The sequence below is a fragment of the Hypomesus nipponensis genome, chromosome 14 (assembly GCF_054491055.1).
Source record: "Hypomesus nipponensis isolate SF chromosome 14, ASM5449105v1, whole genome shotgun sequence".
NCBI classification, from domain to species: Eukaryota; Metazoa; Chordata; class Actinopteri; order Osmeriformes; family Osmeridae; genus Hypomesus; species Hypomesus nipponensis.
In genome coordinates, this window is record NC_140374.1 from 17,213,968 (window position 1) to 17,235,653 (window position 21,686).

Sequence of the window (21,686 nt, forward strand, 5' to 3'; positions counted from 1 at the left end):
TAAAAGTATGGATGTTGTACGTCACACATGCACACTAGTTGGAAACAGAGAGTGAGATAAAAAAAAAAAGATTGTGTTTGTGTTTGAGAAAGACATGGAGAGAGATGAAAGTATATTTTATATTATATCTGTGAAACGTACTTCTCATCTCCTGTGCCTTGGTGACTGCCTTCTCCACGTCATCCCTCCTGTGTCCTTTGTTCTCCCGCAACCTACTTCTTATACTGTTGCCATGGAGATGGGACAACGTGAACAAACTGTGATGGTCAAAATTGTGTCAGCAAAATGTACCGTATGATTCATCACGTGTTCACCCCACCAAAATGTTTCCTTTACCAAAACACTCACTTTATTGATATTTTGGCCCCTGTTAGCTGTTATGGCTGTTTAGTTTATATATATATATATATATATATATATATATATATATATATATATATATATATATATATATATATATATATACATACTACGTGGAGGTGCTCACTGTGCTCTGTCTGCTGTTTACTAATTTACTTGGTCCCTTTTCTGGTTGCTTCTCTGTTTGCAGAGCCTCAATTAAAATATGTTATGTTTAAGAGCAGGAATATTTGAAAAAGCTTTACAGGGTAGTGCTTATGTAACATTTGGTGTTCTTACATAAACATGCTATTTTCAGTTTTGATCAGAGAGAGAAAGACAGATTTGAGTCCTGGATATCCATGCAAACAGATGGATAGAGACACAAAGCACCATCATTCAGCCTCATCATGACTGGTCAGGCCTAAAAAGTTTCTTTTATTTATCTTCCATTTCCAAACAGGCAAATATTTTCCAATACAATAACTTGAAAAGCCACTGCAAAGTCCCCAAAAAACAAGCCTTGACAGACTATGACACAGTGGAACTTACTGAGTCAACCTTTAATGACCCCAACTGGTGTAATGGGCTTCCTCTCTTTCTTGAGTGGGAAATCCATCTTCCCTTTACTCTTTTCTATATTGTTTGTCTGGAGAAAGGCACATACAAAGGGAAGGAGAGAATGGAAAGCAAAATGACCCAGTCTGTGATCAGAACCCTAACAGCGTCCACCAACTGCTTCGGGTTCCTAAAAACACTAAAAGAAGAAAGAGTAACCATTTACTCAATATTTAATTTTGCATGAGTTAACTCGATTGTTATTGAATAATTTGCACTCTGAAGAAATAAATTATATAAACAATACATAGACAGAGAGGTAGTAATATAGCTAGAGATAATCAAACTAAGCTGAAGGTTGAGTGGGCATTGGACTAAGGGCTTCACTGAAGAGGTAGTCCATGAGGTTGTCTGAATATTAATTGGACTAGGCGTTGGATGATGGCACGTGACTAACCACCAGCCCCTTTACCTTCTGTGAGGATGCCACAATTAGCTTGGTTGTCAAGAGATGCTAGGATATCCCTCAAAGTTCTAACCACTTGTAGGAACTTGTTGATGTTTAGTGCACATTTGTAGAAAACAAAAAAATACCTTGAACAAGCAAGTAATACAAGTATTTTTTTTATTCAGATACATGTCTAATTCATGTACGAATCACTTTCTTGAAATATCAGGGTGTTCTATGCTTTTTACTCATTCCTTTAGGATTAAGGCTTACTGCTAGATCATATTGTTATATATCTGGCATGGGCCATCTAACAACATTTGGTGAAACCTTAAGTGTAATATCCCTTTCAGGATCGGCTAACACCTGGTTAATGGGAAGTTGCACATGTTAGAAAGTGACTGAAATTTCTGACAAAACACTTCCGACAGACTAGTGTGTCAGTTTTAAAGCTTGCTCATCTAAATATCTGGATCCCTGACCCACATCTGGGATAACGATAGAGGGGCCTCTAATGGGACTAACCAGTCCCCCTTTTCGTCTCTTTATTTCTCTCTTTCTTCCCCATCTCGCCCTCCCTCTTTCTGTCTTTTTTCAGCTGAAAGCCTTCATCCCCCTATTCTGACACAGATATGAGGTGAATGTCAATGCCAGACAGAAGGCGACCTATTTATTTTCTTTGGTCTTTTCTTTGCTCTGGATAAGAGTGTCTGCTTAATGACTAAATGTTCTTTCCAGAGTTCTGTTTTCAAAGACCACGGTTTCAACCTCTTTAATGTCTTAAAGTGAAAGGAATTGGTCTCAACGACAGTCAGAATTTCCTCGAGGGCTTTGTATATAGACATGCTCTTTAGGTTTAAAGATAATAGCAAATCAGGTGCAAAATGCAATGCAAATGTCACGTGTATAAATGCAGACACTTGTGTTATCTTTTAATATAATATCAATACTTGTATAAACCTTAGCAGAGATTATGCTTCTTTTTTTTTAATATTGTGTATGTGTACATACTTTGATGGATTTATCTATTTCACCAGTTGCTGAACTGGGAGAGGATCGTGAGAAAACCCAGGGGAAAGCATGAAGCATCAGATCAAAGCCAGACACTGAATGGGGGAATTTTCCATTTTAGGGAGAGTGAGAGAAAGAAGAGAGGGGAAGAGAGAAAGGGAGAGTGAGAGTGAAAGCGAGAGAGAAACAGAGAGAGAGAGAGAGAGATCAAGAGAATGAGGGATAGAGACCGATATAGGATGTTAACTTTCCCTCCATACTTCATTCACTATGCCAGAACAGACAAACAATCCTGTGTTGGACCAAAAACTGGTAGCAGAGTGTACTCTTCCATTTTGTTTCAACATCTTTCCTCTCTAACCATCATTTGTGCAGATCGATGACAGCTTAGGGAGGTCATGACGCACACTGAATAAAACACCACAGATGGTTCTCATAAGCCTGTCCAACCCAAACAGACCCACTAAGACCAAAACTGGATTTCTTCCGCCTTTACCAGGAGTACAGAATAATACATTGCTGGAATAATATCAGAACTGACAGCCTACTGTTCAGTTTATGTTCACAAACTCCCTTACACTGTCTCTAAACCTGATTATTCAAGAGCTGTAAGAACTGATTGTGATTAGCATGGCTAGGCGGTCTCCTTATTTGGTTGCAGTGCACTTTGTAGTAAAAAGGTTTCAAAACATCCAAATCCCTGTCAAATCCACTTGACCATAATTTCAGACAAAAAAACACAACTCAAGTTCTTGGTGCCATTAAAGTACTTGTTTTTGTAACTTGGTAGTCTGGGAAAAGTGTCCTAACGAATTCTTAGTGGAGCATGGGTTAGTATCCTTCTGAAGTAAGGACATATTATGTCCAAGTCTAAATAAGGTAAGTAGGCTACACTTATTGTTTTGACCACCAGAGGTATGGAATGCTGTTTTAGTCCAAATTAAATAAATAAATAGGTTAATACATAAATAAATAAATATGGATATAAAATAAACCCTGAAATTAAAAAAATATGGCAATAAATATATAATCGTATTAATATATAGCTGAATCCATTTTCCTAAATAAATACATTTACTTATTTAAAAATGAAGTTTTTGTATAGACAACTTTTATTAATTATATAGGACATTTATTTCCTAGTGCCACAGTATTTGATTATTTATTGAGACTTTTATTTCCTAACTCCACATATATTTCCAAACACCACATTTATTTCTGTGCTGTATTTATTTCCTACATTGCGAGAGGGGCGTGGTTATCTTCAGACCAAAGCAGGTGCACAAGATCGAAGGCAGATAGGGACAAAATTGATCAGCATGGCTTGTCAGGGGATGTCATTTTAGCACACATTGAAGATTGTATAGAGGTACTTTGGCGGATAAACTGCTCTACAGAACATATACATTGATAACAGTGTCTTAAATAGTATTGAGACTTATCGAGCACCATGTTCGTGTGCAAGATATGCACACAATGCACTTCTGACAGATGTCAATGGCATACATGTTTTTTATTAGCAAAATCTATAATTTCTCCATATTTAAATTCACATCCAAGTTCCACCCTTCATTTTCAATTCACATGCATTGTATTACATAGAAGCCTATCATAGGGTGACCAGACGTCCTCTTTTAGCCGGAGATGTCCTCTTGTCCACTTATGTCCACAAACTCATCTGGTCACCCGTTGCCTATGATGTTCTGGTTACTACGGTGACCCTTAGTTATGTAGCCTATAGCCAAAACATACAATGAAGTGGTATTGGTGCTTTTTTACATTCATCAGAAAATTCGACCTTTTCAGTCAGCCGTTTTTCATTGTTATGTTTTTTAGTGAGGGCGAGTGAGCTTTTCTCCAGGGCCTGCGAGAGACCAAATTCGATGGCCTGCCAATCACAGCAAAGGGGTGGAACTTCGACAAAAGCGGCGCGAAGAGTTGACTTGAACAGAAAATGGCGAACCTTTTCGACTAACTTGGTTGTTAGATAGTCTGTTTCATATTTAAATTGTACAAAGAGACGTGACATATTAATGGGACTTTATTAACGTGCCGGGTGAATGTGTGCACGTGTGTTACTTTATGAGGCTGTGTGGTTAAGAGACCTCGTTGTAAGAGAAGACGTGTTAGCTAACCTTAGCCCTAGCTTAATCAGTAGCTTACACAGGCGTAAATGGATCTGATGTTGTTTTCAAACAATGGCATTGCAGAACGTCGTTTTTGTTATTGATGTCAACTGTCAAGGATCTGAACACGCTTCTACTGAAAATGGCAAAACCCACCCACTGAAACAGGGCATTCTAAGAATTCTGCTACATTTCGGATACAAATATGGATTCGACAAAGTACGTTGGGGTTACAAATTCATTCGGTCACTGGGGGGGCGAAATGCGAACCTCGTTTCCCGAGGCTCGGACTTCAAAGAACTACGAGACAAAACTTTTGAAGACTTTGAGGTAGAGTTTCAATCCAAATTGGAAGAAAGAGAGAAGACCGACACTCTTCCAAAGAAATGCAACCGATCTGTTACTATACAAAACGCACTGAAAGAGGCGCTGCTGGATTTCCAATGGGACAGACCGGACATAACATCTCCCACCAAACTGTCATTGAGACCTAGGAAGTCAAATCGAACAACTAAGGGTTCTTCTCAACTGGAGGAGGACGTGTCAGGTGGAGGGAGAAATGTGTTATTTCTCGTGTCCGAATGCCCGCACTCAATGGCACAAATGGACGCATACATTTGTCTACCTGAACGTGATAGCAACACGGATGTGTCAGAGTTTATCCTACCAAAAGGACTAACTGAAATGTTTATCCATCGTCAAGTTATCCTTCACTGGGTAGACAGCAGTCATTACCTCCAGGTTAGTGGCTAGACAAAATGTAGTTCTAAGTTTGCAAGAGTGCAATTCCAGTGATGTCCTATTAACCTAATGTTAACCGGATGTTTTATTTTAGGTGATGAAAAGTGCGGACCATCTGGGGTCTGACAGACTAGCAGAGTTGCTGATTAAGGTGGGGGGCAGAGTGATTCCCCTGGTTACACTGCTAAACCTCTGCTGTCACCAGAACTCCTCTCATGGGCTGGACACTGGCCTCGACACCACTGCTTCTACAGTGGGAAGGGAGGTCTTTCCTCTAGATGCCAGTATCGGATACCTTTTGTCCTCTCAGCGACAGAACCGCTTGGCTTTCCCTGTCCTTAGAGGATTGCTGCAATGGGAGCAAGGTCTGTGACTTGTCAAATATCCCACTTGCCAAAGCAGTAGTCACTCACACTAAAAACACTGACCCCAGACCAAAACACACAAGTAAACATTACTGGAATTTGTTTTATAGTGAAATATGTGATTTTCATTGTTATGACTCCTGTGCTCCTTTCCACCTACACAGGTGATGCTCCATATACCTGCAGTATGTCATTGGAACCCATGGCAAGGAGACAGGGCCTCCTCCTCCCCCCAGTGACGGTGTGTCTGAAGGGGGTGCTTCAGGGCTGGGAGGCCCACTCTTCCACCGAGGTTGCTTCAGAGTCCTGGATGGTGCAGAGTCCTGATCCTTCGGACCATGACAATGAAGCCTTCAAACAACTTCTGCATGAACTCTTCACTCAGGATGTGCATATGGTAAACATGCTGTTCAGTTATACTTGCTCAACACACAACCTATAATGACTTCCCATCTCTGAACTATTCATGCACTGTGTAGTAGTACTACTGCATGCCTAATTCAATCAGCCTTATGTAGAGAATGTTGACCAAAAGAGAAAACGGTGCCTAAAAAGGCACTTATCTCTTGGTCTAGTATTTAACACTACTTGTCTAAATTCATTAGCAAGATGTTATGTTTTCTCCCACGTTTACTCAACACACACACACACACAATTGATTGTCTCCCTGCTAAATACTGGGACATCTTGCGTCCACAGTTTGCTGAGGTGCGTGCCAGTGGCCTGATCTGCTCGGCAGTCCTGTCCCCTCTGTCGAGTTTCACAGCCCTTCTCACCGTTTTTCATCCTGCGCTCATCCACAACAATGATGTCCTTACTGCTGATGTAATTGCCCCTAATGCACCTGCAGACCTACCTGCGGTGGTCAGCAGTGTTCTCGGAGTAGTCTATGACATCATGGACAGAGAAGGAGAGAGTGGTGAGGGGTGAATTAATTATCGACTCTTAGTCTGCCATAAATTGATGACTGTTGATGATTGATGAATAAGTGGATGTGATTTTTGTGCATCATCTAGCCCCGGGGGACAATCCCCAGATTCCTGACTGGGTGCAGCAAGAACTAAGTCATTGGTCCAGCACTCTGACAACTGGCCTTGTTGAGGGCTGGTTCCCCCATTCTGACCAATCAGGTGTCAGCTCTCACCTCATGGAGTCAATAAGGTAGACTGTCATAATTTATCTGTAGTCCTTTATTTCATTACTATTTGTGAAAGTGTGTATACAAATATATGTTCATATACTGTGTGGTTGCTCTCTATAAATGTGACTATCATGACAGTGTCCTCACTCAGTGCATTTGTTGATTTGTGTCTTATGTATCCAGGCTGCTGCATGCAGTGCCAGAGTTGGTAGAAGAAGAAGGCCAGGGAGAGGAGCTCCCTGTTGCCCAGCAGGATCTGGTCAACAGTCTTGCAGAACTCTACAAGACCTCCCAGGTCCATGCCAACAAGAGAGGCAGGAAACGTATGTGATACTCAGAATCATATTTTGTATGTTCTTTGATGATGCTCTTTGGTAGTTCTGCTTACACTCTTTTTTTCATGCTTGTGAGCCAAACATTGGTATATGAAGCGGAAATCCATTTGTTCATCAATTAAGTCAGTTATTCCCAGCATGAACATGGAAAACCATGGTTGATTTATAGTTCTGTGAAAGTACTTTTCAAACTGATTTGCCGTGCATTGTTCTCTCCTCTGGCCTGTAGGTGGTGCCCAACGCACACCAGTGAGACAGAAGATGAAAACGATGAGTCGCTCGTTGCAGATGCTCAATGTGGCCCGTCTGAATGTAAAGGAGGCCCAGAAGAGCCAGGCTGAAACCGAGCCCCAAGGGACAGATGGCAGGGGGCCAGAAAAGTTGGGGAAGAGACGCTCTGGAGACAAGGGCAAGGGTGGCGTATCCACAACCCTCAGTAAGCCATGAGATAAACATAGATTTTGTGTGAGGCCTATATTCCCCACTCCATATTAATAAAGCAAAGGATGTAATGCATTAGCAATGAAAGCCTATATAATACTTTTATCTAATCTAATTACTCATTACAACTTATCACCCTGTACTGTCCAGAGTTTCAGAGTGAGGAGGAGCTGAAGTCCCACCTGAAGTCCAGCTACGACCAGACAGTGGTGGAGAGAGAGTCCTCCTTACTCACTGGAGCCCAGAACCTCATTACAGCTGTGAAGAACTTCCTAGCGCCTAACCCAGAACTGGCAGTAAGACTGGGGCTGTTATCTCTGTTTATTGACATTATTTTGTTTAAGCTTTTAAGTGATAAAGGTGCAATCTATGTATTTATTCAAGACAAATGGCCTGTGTTTGACATTGATGTTGATGTAATCTTTCCCTCTGCCTGGCAGATGCAGACCTCCTTGTTTGTCCAGCAGCACCTGCTTAAGTCTGGTAAATCCATTCGACAGTTTTATGAAAACGTTGCAGACGCAGAAATCAAAGTCAGAGAGTAAGTACTACTGTATCTGACGGGATGTTTACGAAGGGCAGGGTTCCAACAGGATGTTCTAATCGTTATAATGCATGTTCTCGAAGGTGCAAGCTCCAAACGGTGCTGAGGTTTGAGATGTGCTGCCCCGCTGTGCAGTCTGACTCATTGGATACCGAGCAGATGGTTGAAGAAGTAGGAACAGCTAATCATAGCCCGATAACTAGAAATAGCTACCAGTATCTACTTTTAGGCAATGACTCAATTGGACTTTTTGGATGATTTATTCCAGGTGGCTGATATGTTGAGGATTATCTCCCGAACCAAAGACCCAGAGTATCTGACCAAGTTACTGCAGGACGAAATCCTCCCCCGGTGTGTGTGCTGTTCTTTTAAAACTGTCAAACCACCATCGTGCATCACAATTTTCCATCTAGTATTTTTTGTATCTGTTCTCAGTTGTCAATAGAACAACGGAACCATGTACTCACTATCATTATCACTAACCAACATGTTTCTCTTGGAACCAATTCAGATAAAGCTAGTATACTATACTTATATGTAAGTATGCTTTTCCTTTAATAGCTTCCTGACAGCCATCCCCAGGGTGCTTGCAGATGTCTACCACAGTCTGGGCACCCAGCTGCCTGGCGCACTAATGGCAGTGCTCCCCTCTGACTTCTTCAGCGATGAGTCTGTGGCCAAGGACAGCATATCTCCTTGCTCCTCTTCTTCACAGCTCTCCGCTGCCCACAGTCTAGGCTCTCACGGTGGGGAACGACTACTGGACCTACGTGACCGTTCCACCAGTAGGAAAAGGTGAGGCATCTAGCTGAAAATGTACTCAACTTAAAAAAATAAATAAAATACTTGTGTGTGTATATATATTTTTTTTGTTGTTGATTTTTTATTACTGGACAATAGATTAGCAGTCTATATATATGCTTTGTTGATAAATATCAGTTTTCCTTAAAGTTGGAATTAAAGAAGCTGTGTTTGCTAAAAGAACATGCACATGTCTTTAAGGAGTGGGATGCTCACCCGGCACAGGAGTATGACAGAAGCAAATCAGAGTCTCCGCCAGATAGAGATGCCCAGGAAATCTACCAGAGTGGTGAGCTGAATTGCTTCTGTGTAACCTTTGGCTTACAGATCATGACTAGTATGTTTAACTTGCAAATGAGAACTAGGAAGCTTCCTTAAATTTTTACGATATAGGTCAACATAACTGTAATAACATTAAAGTTGAAACTTAATCACGCTTATGTTCTATGAAAAGGTCAAACCTAAGGTCTGTGTTGCTGTGGAAAAGCCATCTGCTGCGCCTCCACCAGTCCTACCTAAGAACCAAGCAGCACAAGGTGTAGTAAATATAGATCTATTCTAATCTAGAATCTACTTAATTCACCTGCTGTAAGATCAGTTGTTAAGAATAAATACTTCCATTTCATAAAATGCCATAGAGGTCACCAAGGTCAGGAGAAACCTGTTCAACCAGGACAACATCTCCCCCTCCAAGAAAGCCAAGCTTCCCCGGAGCCAGTCTGTGTCTGCTGTGGAGGGACTGAAACGCAAGCGTGTGCGAGACACAGATGATGATGGTAAAGAATGTTTTCTGTTACATTATACATTTACATTAAGTCATTTAGCAGATGCTCTTATCCAGAGGGACTTACAGTAAGTACAGGGACATTCCCCCCGAGGCAAGTAGGGTGAAGTACCTTGCCCAAGGACACAACGTCATTTGACACGGTTTTGTTTCGATCAGTTTGTTTGTTTCGATCTGGAAATCTGTCTGGCTAAAAGAAATTGGATATTGAGGATGTGCCATGGATAAACCTCTTCAGTTCTATTAGAGCAGGGGTTTTTAAATGGGGGTCCGCGCCCCCCCTGGTGGTCCGCGGCGGTATTGCAGGGGGTCCGTAACACAAGCCTATGCAGATCAGTCCACCATTGATTTAAATATATATATACATTCGCTTCACAGATTTTTCTAGGTCTGTTTGATTTTTTTTATTTATATTTTATTAGTGTTCAGAATCTCACATACACACACATTTCAATTTTTCAGATTCTATGTATATTGTTTGAGGTTTTAAGTAGATATATAAAGATTTGTTTGAGGTTTTTAAATAAAAGCAACATGGAAAACCAAATGTTAAAACTTCCGTCTATCCACATGCCTGCGCACACACACACACGTAGGCACACATGCGCGCAGGCACATCAGTGGGCCGCGGATTACTTTCTAGTAAGAATGGTGGTCCCTGGGACAAAACCATTTGAAAACCCCTGTATCAGAGATATAAATGCACATCCACATGGGTGATCAGTAAATGTGTTTATTCATTCATTTAACATGTAGATGCAATTCCCTGCATCTCATCTGAAAATGCACTTTATAGTGTTTTGCTTCTAGTTACTGAGGCAGCAGCTCCTCCCTAACTAAAACCCCTTTGAAACAAGCTGATTCAAACTACTATGTCAGCGTTGTCACTCAAGTCATTTGGCCGTATCTACACTGGAATAGCAATTTTAAAATTTGATCTGAGTGTCACTGGAAGAAAAGGCTACAGATACTTTACAACCGCTCCTCTCGTGGTTTATCCCTCCACTAGACAGTCGACATTCAAATGTGTACATGGTGTTGTGTGTGGAAATCTGCCCTTTCAGAGCGGTGTAAATTACTGACGAAGAAAGTGACTGAGACACCCCTCCACAAGCAGGTCTCTAATCGTCTGCTGCACCGTCAGAAACTGGGCAGGTTAGTTTTGGAGTCATTAGCCAGTAGAATTATAGCAAGAGTGTATTTAGCAACGAATGTGGTTCTCTAACCCTTTTCAAAATAAATAAAACAGTTTACCTTGACAAATTGAGTGACAGTTTAACAATAAGTTTTCGTTTCAGGAGATCTGTCCCAACTGAACAGTGCATCGTAGAGGAGTCCCCAGTGAAGCCTGCTGAAGGTCAGTGATTGATGCCACATCTGTTATCAAGGTTTCCCGCAGCACTTTACAGTTAAGGCAGCCGCCTAAGCAACACACGCCTGCCACCTTAACTATGTTGTAAAGAAGAAAAAAACGATATCTGCCATGTTACTCTGTACTGTTTTCTCCCTTCCATTCCAAAACGCCAGTCTCCCTTCATTAGGTCTGACTGCAGCATCCCACCCTACCACCTTAACTAACACATTTTCTGTGGGAAACCCTGGTTATATAAGTGTGTGTGGATATGCTGATTTCTATGGTGCTGTGAAATGTTTACTAGGCTGTCCTTTTTCCCAACTGTTGCAGCAGACCTCAGGAGAAGTCCAAGAATAAAGAACTTTGCAAGGAGACATTCTAGTACCTTCTACTCAACCACTCAACCTAGCTCCCGAAACCTAGGCAGGGCGCTTTCCTCTTCGCAGCTTCCCCCCAGTGACAGCAAAAAAGGCAAGTATGAGTGAATAATTCAATATGCTGCCACAGGCAGGTTAATTGTTCCGGAAGTTGTTAAACTGTCAATTTCTCAGGAATCTTTTGTTGGCAAAATTGGCCAGATTAATTGTTTCTAATGTTTCTTTGTCATTAATGAACAGCTGCGGTTAATCTGAGGGCTGTTCGGTCTCCTGTACGCCTTCTTTTTGGGGCCACACAGTCGCCTGGTGGTCCCTCTGCTTCAACCTCTTCTGAGATCTATGCAACCAGGGCCAGCAAGACAAAGCTGTCCACAGAATCTGAAGTTTTTGAGGTAGGCCCAACTCTTCCACTTCTAATGGTAATACTGGTCTAGTCTGAGATTACCAATTCCTAATACTTGCTTATTAAATGTAATGCTTTATACATTATACAACTTTACATAAATGTGTATATTTAATCTTGCTCTCACAGTCTCCCAACAAAACGGCAACAAGGTCTCCAGGTAAACGTGGAAGGGCCACTTGTGGGAGCAGGACACCTGGAACCACTCAGACCCCCAGGACACCTAAGACCCCTCGCTCCTCCAGGGCTCAGGCCCTCTCTGTGACAGAGAGCCCAGTAGAAGGGCCTTTCACTGGAATGGCTGTAAGAGGCAGCCCATTTAGATCTCCAACCAGAAGGAGCCTGGTATTGGAAACACCTCAGAAGGAAAGCCCCCTAAAAGGCATTCTAAGAACACCAGTCAAAACATTACTAGAGTGTATGTCACCTGCTAGAGCTCGCTTGCTCCAGAGCCCCTGTTCTAGAACCCCAAAGAAGAGTGTCACTTGGTCACCATCACCACAAAAACCTACACGTGCAGAAAACATGGATTTCAAGGTGCCAGAGTCTCCTACTCTTTCAACTCGAAGCTCCCCAAGACTATTGGGAAACCCCAACGCGTTTTGCTGTCCAGCCAGTAGTCCAAACAGAGTAGGGAATGTGTTCAAGAAAGAAAGATTACCAATACATAACCATGAATTATCACAACCTAGGAGTCCAGAACTTTCTATAGTGGTTTCTAAAGAGATATCTAAGAATGATTGCCATCAATCATCTGAGAAGGTATTTGGAGAGCCCAACACACCAGTAAAAAACACTTTTCCTATCAGTGTTACCACACCTCTTGACATGTCTCCCCCATCCATGCTGAACAACAGAACCCCCAGTAAGACCCCCTGTCCTTCTCACTGCATGCTCACTCGCTCTGGAGGAACTCCAGTCAAAGACTTTAAGCTCAAGTCTCCATCCAGGGGCTTAATCACTCCTGTAAAGGGTTCCACTACATCATTAAGTCCTGAAACATTACCAAAGACTCCCACTAAACCTTCCCTGAGAGAGTCAGGAGATGCTACTGCTTCATCATCTTCAGGGAACCGTTTGACTAGGACTAGGTCTTGCCAAAATCTCAGGGTAGGAACCAGGAGATCCCCGTCTTGTGAAAGCCTAGTACCAGTGCCAGCTAGCACTAATTGTAAAATTCAGTTAGACTTGCCTGATGGAAAGCAACTGCCTGAGTCCTGTCAAGGTTCTGTGGGGGAAACCGAGTTAGGGTCCCACACAGACTCACAACTCTGTGACTCCTCACAGCTTAGCACGGCAACCACAGAGGAGGAGAGTATTGACATTTCTGATGCTGCTGTCATGAAGACCCAGCTCACTGGAGGTATCAAAATGAACATTAGCTTCTCCAGGAAAGTGACTGAGCCCCAAACAACATTTGTACTCACAGCTGCCTCTCCCAAACCACCACTGCATACCACACCTGGCCGAAATTACGGTTTTCGGCAAACTCCTGACCGCCAGCAAAGGGAGGCAGCAGCGCGTTTGGGATACTCCACTGAACCTCTGCGGTTCTCTTCACCTAGAACTCCTAGTCGCAAAAAGACGCAAACTAATGCCTCCTCAAATGCTCTTACATACCAAGTAGAACTGGAAATGCAGGCATCTGGTCTTCCAAAGCTCAAGTTTAAACGCACAGATTCCTTCAGTAACAACGATGAGGGAAATGATGGTGCTCTCAGATCAGGAGCTCGCACTCCCTCGGGTGGTGTAAAACCTCTTCAAATGGAAAGCCCTCTGGCCTTCTGCCCCAAACACAGAGACCCAGGCTGTGTCTCACCATCCCTCTGTGCTCATGTGACCCCAGCCAAAAGCACCCCAGGAAAGGGTGGAAGCATCCAGACGTACATTTGCCAATCCTACACCATGTCCCCACTGGGCATGGCTGAACTCCTCCCCTTGACCCCGTCCCCCCAGAGCCATGGGAGGTCCACCCCAGAATCCCTCAACAGCTGGCCTCGCAAGAAGAGGGCCCAGACTGGGGTGTTGGGGACCAAGGACCGTGGCCCAAAAGGAGAACAGTTGATGGAGGAGCTGGAGATGCTGGAAGATGCCGATCTAGAAGGAGTTTACAGGCTACAGGAGACTGAGGAAACCGAAGGGCCCCCAGCCAATGAAGCCCCACTATTGAGCATAAGGTTCAATCAGACCTCCCCTGTTAAAATATCTGAAACATCGCCAACCAACCAGCAAGAGGACATACTGTGGATGGAGAGCCTGGGTCTTGAGTCTGATGATGCTGAACCTCTGGGAGGTGAAGAAATATTCCTCACTTCTGGAAAGGGTGTCCAGTCTGGTAGGTCATTACATTTGATCAAAACGTTTCTTTGGCACATAGTTCCTTTCCTCTTGGAGATTATAGGTAATTGATGATTCATTAACTGTGGTTGGTTTGCGCTTTTCTTTTTTCTTTACAGTGGTAACCACACCTAGTTCCAAAGTGCGGAAGCCAGTGTCTGCCAGTGGGATCCTGGCCCTTACTCAGTCCCCCATGCTATTTAAGGGGAAACAAAGTTCTGCCTCCAAGAGAACACTCAAATGTAAAAGTTAAATTACATTTAGATATTTTAATTTTAAAAAGGGTAAATGTACCTATACAGCTGTTTTACTATCAATCGTTTTTTCTGTTTCAGGTGAAACTCTGTCTCAAAAGAGAGTAGAGTATGAAGTAGAGCTCTCACCATTCAGCCAACCTGCCAAACATCAAGTACAAGGCAAGAGCTACAGCAGGAAAAGGTTGCTACCCTGATCTGCACTGCCCCAATATTCTCTTAACTATCATACTGTTTTAATCACTAGTAGAAAAAATGCCAAGTGAAGTCAAATCAAATCTAAACACCAGTGGCAGGGTTTTTCCTAACATTGGGTTGAAGACCATTTCTTTTATATAAATGATGCAATGCAAATATACAGTTATTTGGTCCTGTGCTTTTCAAGAACCTTCCAATACCATCTTTTATTTTAATTTGATCTGTATCACCAACAATCAAGTCACATTCTGAATTTTGAGGCAAGGTTGATAATTGTTAATTTATTGATTTGTTTGTGTGTTTTTAATGTCAACTTTTAAGTGAAAGGGGGAAACCGATGTAAATATGTAACATATTGTTCAATGTATTTGTAAATAAAAATCAATCTTTCTTAAGTACCATACTTAATTTATTATAATTGATATTGTTAATGTTCTCTTTTGACTAGACATCAGTTCAAAAACTTTATTTCAAATATTCTGTTATCCACGGCAATAATATCAAATGTTTTTTAGGTTTTCAAACAAAGCTTTTTTACTTCCTTGCTGTTAGTAGGTGTGTGTACTTGCGCATGGCCGTTAAATCTCAGCGAGCCATTAGATGTGTGACGAGTGTCAGGTAGGCACTCGGAACTTACATTAGGTTAAGCAAGATGAGCCACACCTTTCAATAAGGTTTGCCAGACTATAACTGGGTGCCAGTATTACAAAATACTTAGTAGCCTATTTTAAATGATAAACAAGCTCAAATTTAAGGCGGTCATTGAAAGGATATAGCCTAGGCTTTTTGGAATTGTGTCGCTGGATCTATGGAGCCTAAAATAGGCTGTAAGATCACCCAAAGTAACCCACTTTGTTCAGTGCCAATGTGGTCTAGCTTGATTAGGTATTGGCACATGCTGGTAGGCATTTCGGTAGGCTAGTTCGGCCAACAATTAAATGTTTCACACCAAAACCGTTAAGTCACGCCAATAACGTGTTCGCGCCCTTCAGAATTCACTAAACGTGACTTAAACAGACTAAATAATTAATATTTGCATTTTCATGGCATTCTTGTTTTTAACGTAGGGTTTAATTGGATTGTACTAAAGGGAGGGGTTACTGTATGCTGGGGTTTATGAGCCGTAGCCGTAGGCTTATTACAAAATTCAGTTGGATTCTTCTGCATTCACACTACCCGCAGTCTCTGCAACACTTCGTTCTCAGATTTTATTTTTTTCGGAGGCAGAAAGCTCCTGTTCAACTCATCCCTAACCTGAAAATAAGATGGCAAGCAGCTTCATTAAAATTCTGTCTTCAAAACGAAATATTGGGATTCTGTCATTAGTTGGAGCTGGGTCTTTGACAGCGGGAGTTTTGCTGAGGGACCATGTCACCGCCGGGGCGCCGGTTCGGCGAGTGTATCCCGCCAGGTAACGAAATGGGTTTGCTGATTTTATGTTCATTTTTACAACAGTTGCCTTCATACTGCTGTAAAGTTATCTTATTGTGGTAGAGCCAACTTGACCAATAACACAACTAGGCTACATTTAGGCTGTGCGAATGTGTTTTCCCAAACCAGACATTGGCCTTGACTTAATAAAATAGCCTATATATTAGGGACTTACATTGATTAGGCTACCAGAAATATAGCCTAATGTTTACTGCCTCAGTGCCTGTAGGCTACAGCATAAGCTATGGTGTGTCAGGTATGTCGGCTGGTTAGATGACTAGCCAAATGTATGTCCTCATATGCCCCGAACGATTAATAGCCTCCGGAATACTGGTTCCTTGAGAAGCGTAGGTTGTTGCTAATACCGTTACAATATTGCATTAAACCTCAGCCTACTAGGATACGTGTCACTTTTTACATTGCCTACACTTCAAACACAAATAGACAAAGTAAAACATTAGCACAAAGCTTAGCCTACACAATGTGCGCATTTATATTAAACGTGACTCCAAAATGTCGGTGGGGAAATATACAGAACGCTCATGATTAATTTCTGATGTGACTCTGAGTGTTACCACTCGAGCATGTATGTAGGACTTGAAAAGCCCGACACTAGCGGTGTTGATGGCACTGCAGACCCAAGGAAGGCTTAGCGTAGCAGAGCCATGGAGGATGCACCGTGAAGTTATATACGCAGTAATGTTTACAATATGTTTATGCAGCTTTAACATTTTGACGTAAATCCACCAAGATATGCTATTAAACAAAGCCGTCAGCTACAAACTGATATCATAGTTATGCATGGACAATATTTAAGATTGTGTCATTATGTCTATACTACAGTGCGGAATACCCCGACCTACGCAAGCATAACAACTGCATGGCTAGCCACCTGACCCCAGCCATCTATGCCAAACTGTGTGACAAGGCCACACCCAATGGGTTCACCCTGGACCAGGCCATCCAAACCGGTGTGGACAACCCTGGGCACCCCTTCATCAAGACTGTGGGCATGGTGGCAGGGGATGAAGAATCATATGAGGTTAGAATGTCAACTTGATGGAACATATAACACCATTTTGCTATGGTTGTGATGATGAATACTTATCATAGCCTATCACTATGGCACTTGGTCACAGAAACAAAATGAAATTCTGAAGATCTTATTTTGAAGAACATCAGTCCACCAAATCAGTAGCTTTAGACGTATGTCTAACCTTGAACGCTTTGGTACCTAGTGTTTCAAGGTTCAAATTCTATCAAAATCATAGCATCAGTACAGACTATCCTTGAGAATAAAGCAATTTAGACCAAAACATAATTAGTTTGGTTTCAGGCAAAACTGCCAATTTATTTAACACTTTCAATCCCTAATTGCTTTTACATCATACTCTTTGCTTACAATGGGGAAGTGCAATCTGAGTGCAGTTAAATGTGAGTTATGATGTAATTTCAATGATCATCACCACCACCTTTTTGGGGGGGTGAATTACAGGCGTTTGCTGACCTCTTGGATCCTGTCATAAAGGAAAGGCACAACGGCTACAACCCTAACACTATGACCCATCCTACTGACTTGGACGCCAGCAAGGTAGATAAGATACGTCAAAGAGGAGAGTGAACAATGGACTGCCAAACGCTAACAGAACAGTTGGCCAATATCACTGTTCATCCTATCAACTTTTTTATGGCATAGTAAGACCTGGTTCACATTACAACAGCACTAAGCACACATTGTAAAAATGTTGTCTCAATGTCAGATCCATTCAGGCCAATTGGATGACCGCTATGTGCTGTCGTCGAGGGTGAGGACAGGACGGAGCATCCGAGGTCTGAGCCTGCCACCCGCGTGCACGCGTGCAGAGCGTAGGGAGGTCGAGCGGGTGGTGGTGGATGCCCTCAGTGGCCTGAAGGGGGACTTGACCGGAAAATACTACAGCCTCACCCAGATGACAGACCAGGAACAGCAGCAGCTCATTGATGTAAGTGGCAGAAACTTGTGCTGTGCTTTCACAATTTTATAAACACAGGTGTGGTGGAGGCGAGTTGTGAAGAGAATTATGAGTCGTTTTGCCTGGTGAGGCCAGAGGACTTGTCGTTCATTTCCTGTTTTGAATGTGTTTATGTAGGACCACTTCCTGTTTGATAAGCCAGTGTCCCCACTCCTGACATGTGCAGGGATGGCTCGCGATTGGCCAGATGCCCGTGGTATCTGGTAAGCGTGATCTAAAAATCATTGATATTGTAAATTACAATCATCTTTTGTATTACAATGTGTGGCATTTTTGATATGTGTTAGTAGCTTAATGTTTTTAACTGACGTGAGGCTATCTTGTAAAGCGATGAAAGCACATTAGGGATGCAGACAGTTCCCACTCAGCAGTATGTTTAAGTCGGGACCCAGTAATAGCCTAACGTAATGCCACTCAGACTCACTCCAAGATCAATCTCTTTCCCGCTCTCCTCACCCCAGACTTCTCCCTTACCCATTAACTCTTATCATTTTTCAGAAGATCAAATATTGCCACTGCAATGAGTGTGCATTGCCCTCTGTGACGCTGTTTTGTTTGAATAACTTTAGACGCAACATGACGTAAATAGAACGTAGGACATCTGATTGAGCTTTTACTCACTTGGCTGAATAACACATGTATTCATGTTTTATCTTAATATATTTCAAGGGCAGAAGGTCCTCTATCTTCTGGTCTCTAACAAACTGGATTAGTAACACAGGGCTAAACTGAAGAGAGCAACTAACCATTTGTCTGACAAATAACCACCTCAGCATCTCTGAGATGGTTCTATAAGGCACATATTATGTGAATATTTCTATAAGGAATTATGTTTTTTTAACCCTGTTTGTCTTTCTTTAGGCACAACAACGAGAAGACCTTCCTTATCTGGATCAATGAGGAGGACCACACCAGAGTCATCTCCATGGAGAAGGGTGGCAACATGAAGAGGGTGTTTGAGAGGTTCTGCAGCGGCTTGAAACAAGTAATTTAAGCTGATATGCACTGTCATGATCAGAGTAGCACAATATACACACCTACACACACATCCATATGCACACATTATGTTTCATAAATTATGTATCAACGTGTTCCAAGTACCCCATCAGAGGGTGTGTTGCAGTTCAGTATAGTTACTGTTAGTGGCGGGCAAGCAAAAACAATGTATGTGTATGTGCACTGTGGCTTATATAGCCTCCATGTGAAGTTGCAGCCTTTTTGATTAAAGACTTACAGCTGGGGTTCGTTTTTGCAGGTCAGCTGACTACAACCAGTAGCCATTGCCTTTAGTTTCCTACTGAGTTTCATACTGTCACTGTTGTTAGGTGGAGAGGCTGATTCAGGAGAAGGGCTGGGAGTTTATGTGGAATAAGAGACTGGGATACATCCTCACATGCCCCTCCAACCTGGGTACCGGCCTGCGTGCCGGAGTCCATGTCAACCTGCCCCGCCTCAGCAAGGTAAGGCCCTCACGGTCACACACACCAACACACACACACACCAACACACACACACACCAACACACACACACACACACACACACTATGGCATCCCCAGAGACTTCCCTGCCCTCCCAGCACCAGAGACAGCGGCCCAAGCCTCCGCACGGCTGCGACTCAGTCAACAATCAGCACCTCACCACACTGCAAATGTGTCTAATGTGTCCCCCTCTCACTGGAGGTCAAGTGACTTCACAAAGTTGCAAAATATCGAATTATTGTCCCTCTGTCCTTTTCCAGGACCCTCGCTTCGCTAAGATCCTGGAAAACCTCCGTCTGCAGAAGAGAGGCACAGGGGGTGTGGATTCAGCCGCTGTGGGCAGCACCTTTGACATCTCCAACCTGGACCGCCTGGGAAAATCTGAGGTGAACAGAACCGATGCGACCCAGGCTGCAGTCCAACCGTCTAAAATAGCGTCCTTTTTGATCCTATTTCTCTTGCCTGTTGTTGCTAATGTATCATTCTATGCGACTACAATATTGCGTGATGTGTAGTGTAATATACCCATTTGTATAAAAATTATCTAACATTATGAAACAAAGGTGGAAGTGGCAGCCTAGGGAAAAGATACAAGAGGAAGCCAGTTTATATCCTATTGGGACAAAGCCATGGAAATGTACCAGAAAGCTCAGGCAAGGAGAGAAACTGGCTTGTGTGCTCGCTAGCCTGTTGTGCAGCCTGTACCCTGTGCCCACTTATGCTGTCATGAGTATGTCTACATGTGAGTGTGCGACATAGATGTTAACAAAGAAGCTATTCTTTATTGTCCCTCTGTAAGTACTCCATCTCACAATGTTTGCACTCTCCTAGTCCTGGAAGAAGGAAACTGAAAGAAATCGAAAGAGAGACACAGAAATGGAGGTGGTGGTGGTGGTGGGGGGGGGGGGGGGCAGGACAAATAAGATGAGACATGGAGGAAATAACAGGACTGCTATTCTTACTCATCACCCACTGTGTGTGCATACGTGTGTGTTTGTCTGCTTCTTTCTGTATGTGTGTGTACGCAAATGCCTGTTTTGTAGGTCCAGCTAGTGCAGACCGTGATCGATGGAGTCAACTACCTGGTAGACTGTGAGAAGAAGTTGGAAAAGGGGCAGGACATTAAGGTGCCCCCACCCATTGGCCAGTTCAAGTAGACAGACCCAGCTGACTATGCCATTTCCTTCTCGACCCCTCCACCCTCTCCTCAACTCCTCCTCAACCCCTAACAAAAATGCAGCTTGACATCACCCTGTCTCACACTTACTCTACAACAGCCATCAGTGTAGTACTTTGCAAACTTGCTTCAGTCCCTGTGTAGAACCAGATTTAGCACTCTGCTGTGTTGAGATATACTTTGTATGAAGTCTATATAACTTTTAGATGGTATTCCACCATTTAATAGAAACAACAGGATGCTATTGTGTTGGAGCACATTAAGACAAAATGGCTGTCAGTTAGCAGAACACTACATCTTTGATGCACTACCACTACAATGGCAACCCTGTTCTCTAATTTACCCTTGCTGTGCTGTTTACCTGGTACTGCTGTAGCATGTCCTACACACGTCCCCTCTTATCTTGTTTATTGGATATGTATAAACATGACTCTTATTGTATACTTGTTTGTATACTATTGTATACATACATTTGTGGTAGTCTACCTCCATGGTGAATTGTGTATATGTTTAGTTGCAGTCTACAACATGAAGGGATAAGAATGTAGCACAACCATGTATGACCGAAAAGACTCAGGTTCCTTGGGGTTATCCAAGCACAGTGGTTATCAGAAACAGGTGAAGTAAAGTCATAAGAATCACTCATGCTCTGTGCTTGAGGATGTGCTGTGGGTGTCAAAGCAATATAATTTTAACCACTGAATGTCATTCTATAATATATTTTAATAAAGACATATATAGAACATTGTTCTTTGCCATTGTTCATTCATGTCTTATATTTCATTTCTAAGTTGATTTTTTACCTCAGCATGAAAGGGAAGCTTTAAGTGACTTACAGTAAGTGGGCGCCATGGTAACCAGGCTTTGGAGCGTGATTGAGATCAGCCTGGTAGGGATTGGTTTCATCAGGTAAAAATATTGAACTTATAGCATAACAACAGTATTGTGCAAACAAATCTCTTTGCTATACCAAGACTTATGGTCAACACTTAAAAAGGACATTACATTGGTGGTTTTACTGTTTAACTGT

At 42.6% G+C, this 21,686-nt stretch overlaps 2 protein-coding genes across 3 annotated transcripts; both read left to right on the forward strand.

Annotated features, from left to right (window-relative positions):
- Positions 1–4,102: 4,102 nt before the first annotated feature.
- On the forward strand, positions 4,103–14,972 carry ticrr (TopBP1-interacting, checkpoint, and replication regulator). 2 transcript variants are annotated; one of them, XM_084672890.1, is made up of 22 exons: positions 4,103–5,223; positions 5,318–5,588; positions 5,753–5,985; positions 6,288–6,507; positions 6,605–6,749; positions 6,913–7,052; positions 7,294–7,500; positions 7,656–7,801; positions 7,946–8,046; positions 8,133–8,220; positions 8,318–8,400; positions 8,611–8,844; positions 9,052–9,139; positions 9,305–9,386; positions 9,489–9,626; positions 10,699–10,789; positions 10,933–10,991; positions 11,319–11,459; positions 11,606–11,757; positions 11,898–14,103; positions 14,225–14,347; positions 14,441–14,972. In XM_084672890.1, the coding sequence occupies exons 1-22, from the start codon at positions 4,555–4,557 to the stop codon at positions 14,554–14,556; spliced, it is 5,733 nt and encodes a 1,910-aa protein (XP_084529016.1). In that variant the 5' UTR covers positions 4,103–4,554; the 3' UTR covers positions 14,557–14,972. The 2 variants fall into 2 exon arrangements, with proteins under 2 accessions (XP_084529016.1, XP_084529017.1); XM_084672891.1 differs by having other exon boundaries at positions 11,322–11,459.
- Positions 14,973–15,660: 688 nt separating this feature from the next.
- LOC146258863 (creatine kinase U-type, mitochondrial-like) lies at positions 15,661–21,390 on the forward strand. Its single transcript, XM_084671454.1, has 9 exons — positions 15,661–15,968; positions 16,832–17,030; positions 17,484–17,579; positions 17,749–17,970; positions 18,118–18,203; positions 18,862–18,985; positions 19,326–19,460; positions 19,740–19,865; positions 20,523–21,390. The coding sequence occupies exons 1-9, from the start codon at positions 15,823–15,825 to the stop codon at positions 20,634–20,636; spliced, it is 1,248 nt and encodes a 415-aa protein (XP_084527580.1). The 5' UTR covers positions 15,661–15,822; the 3' UTR covers positions 20,637–21,390.
- The last annotated feature ends 296 nt before the right edge of the window (positions 21,391–21,686 follow it).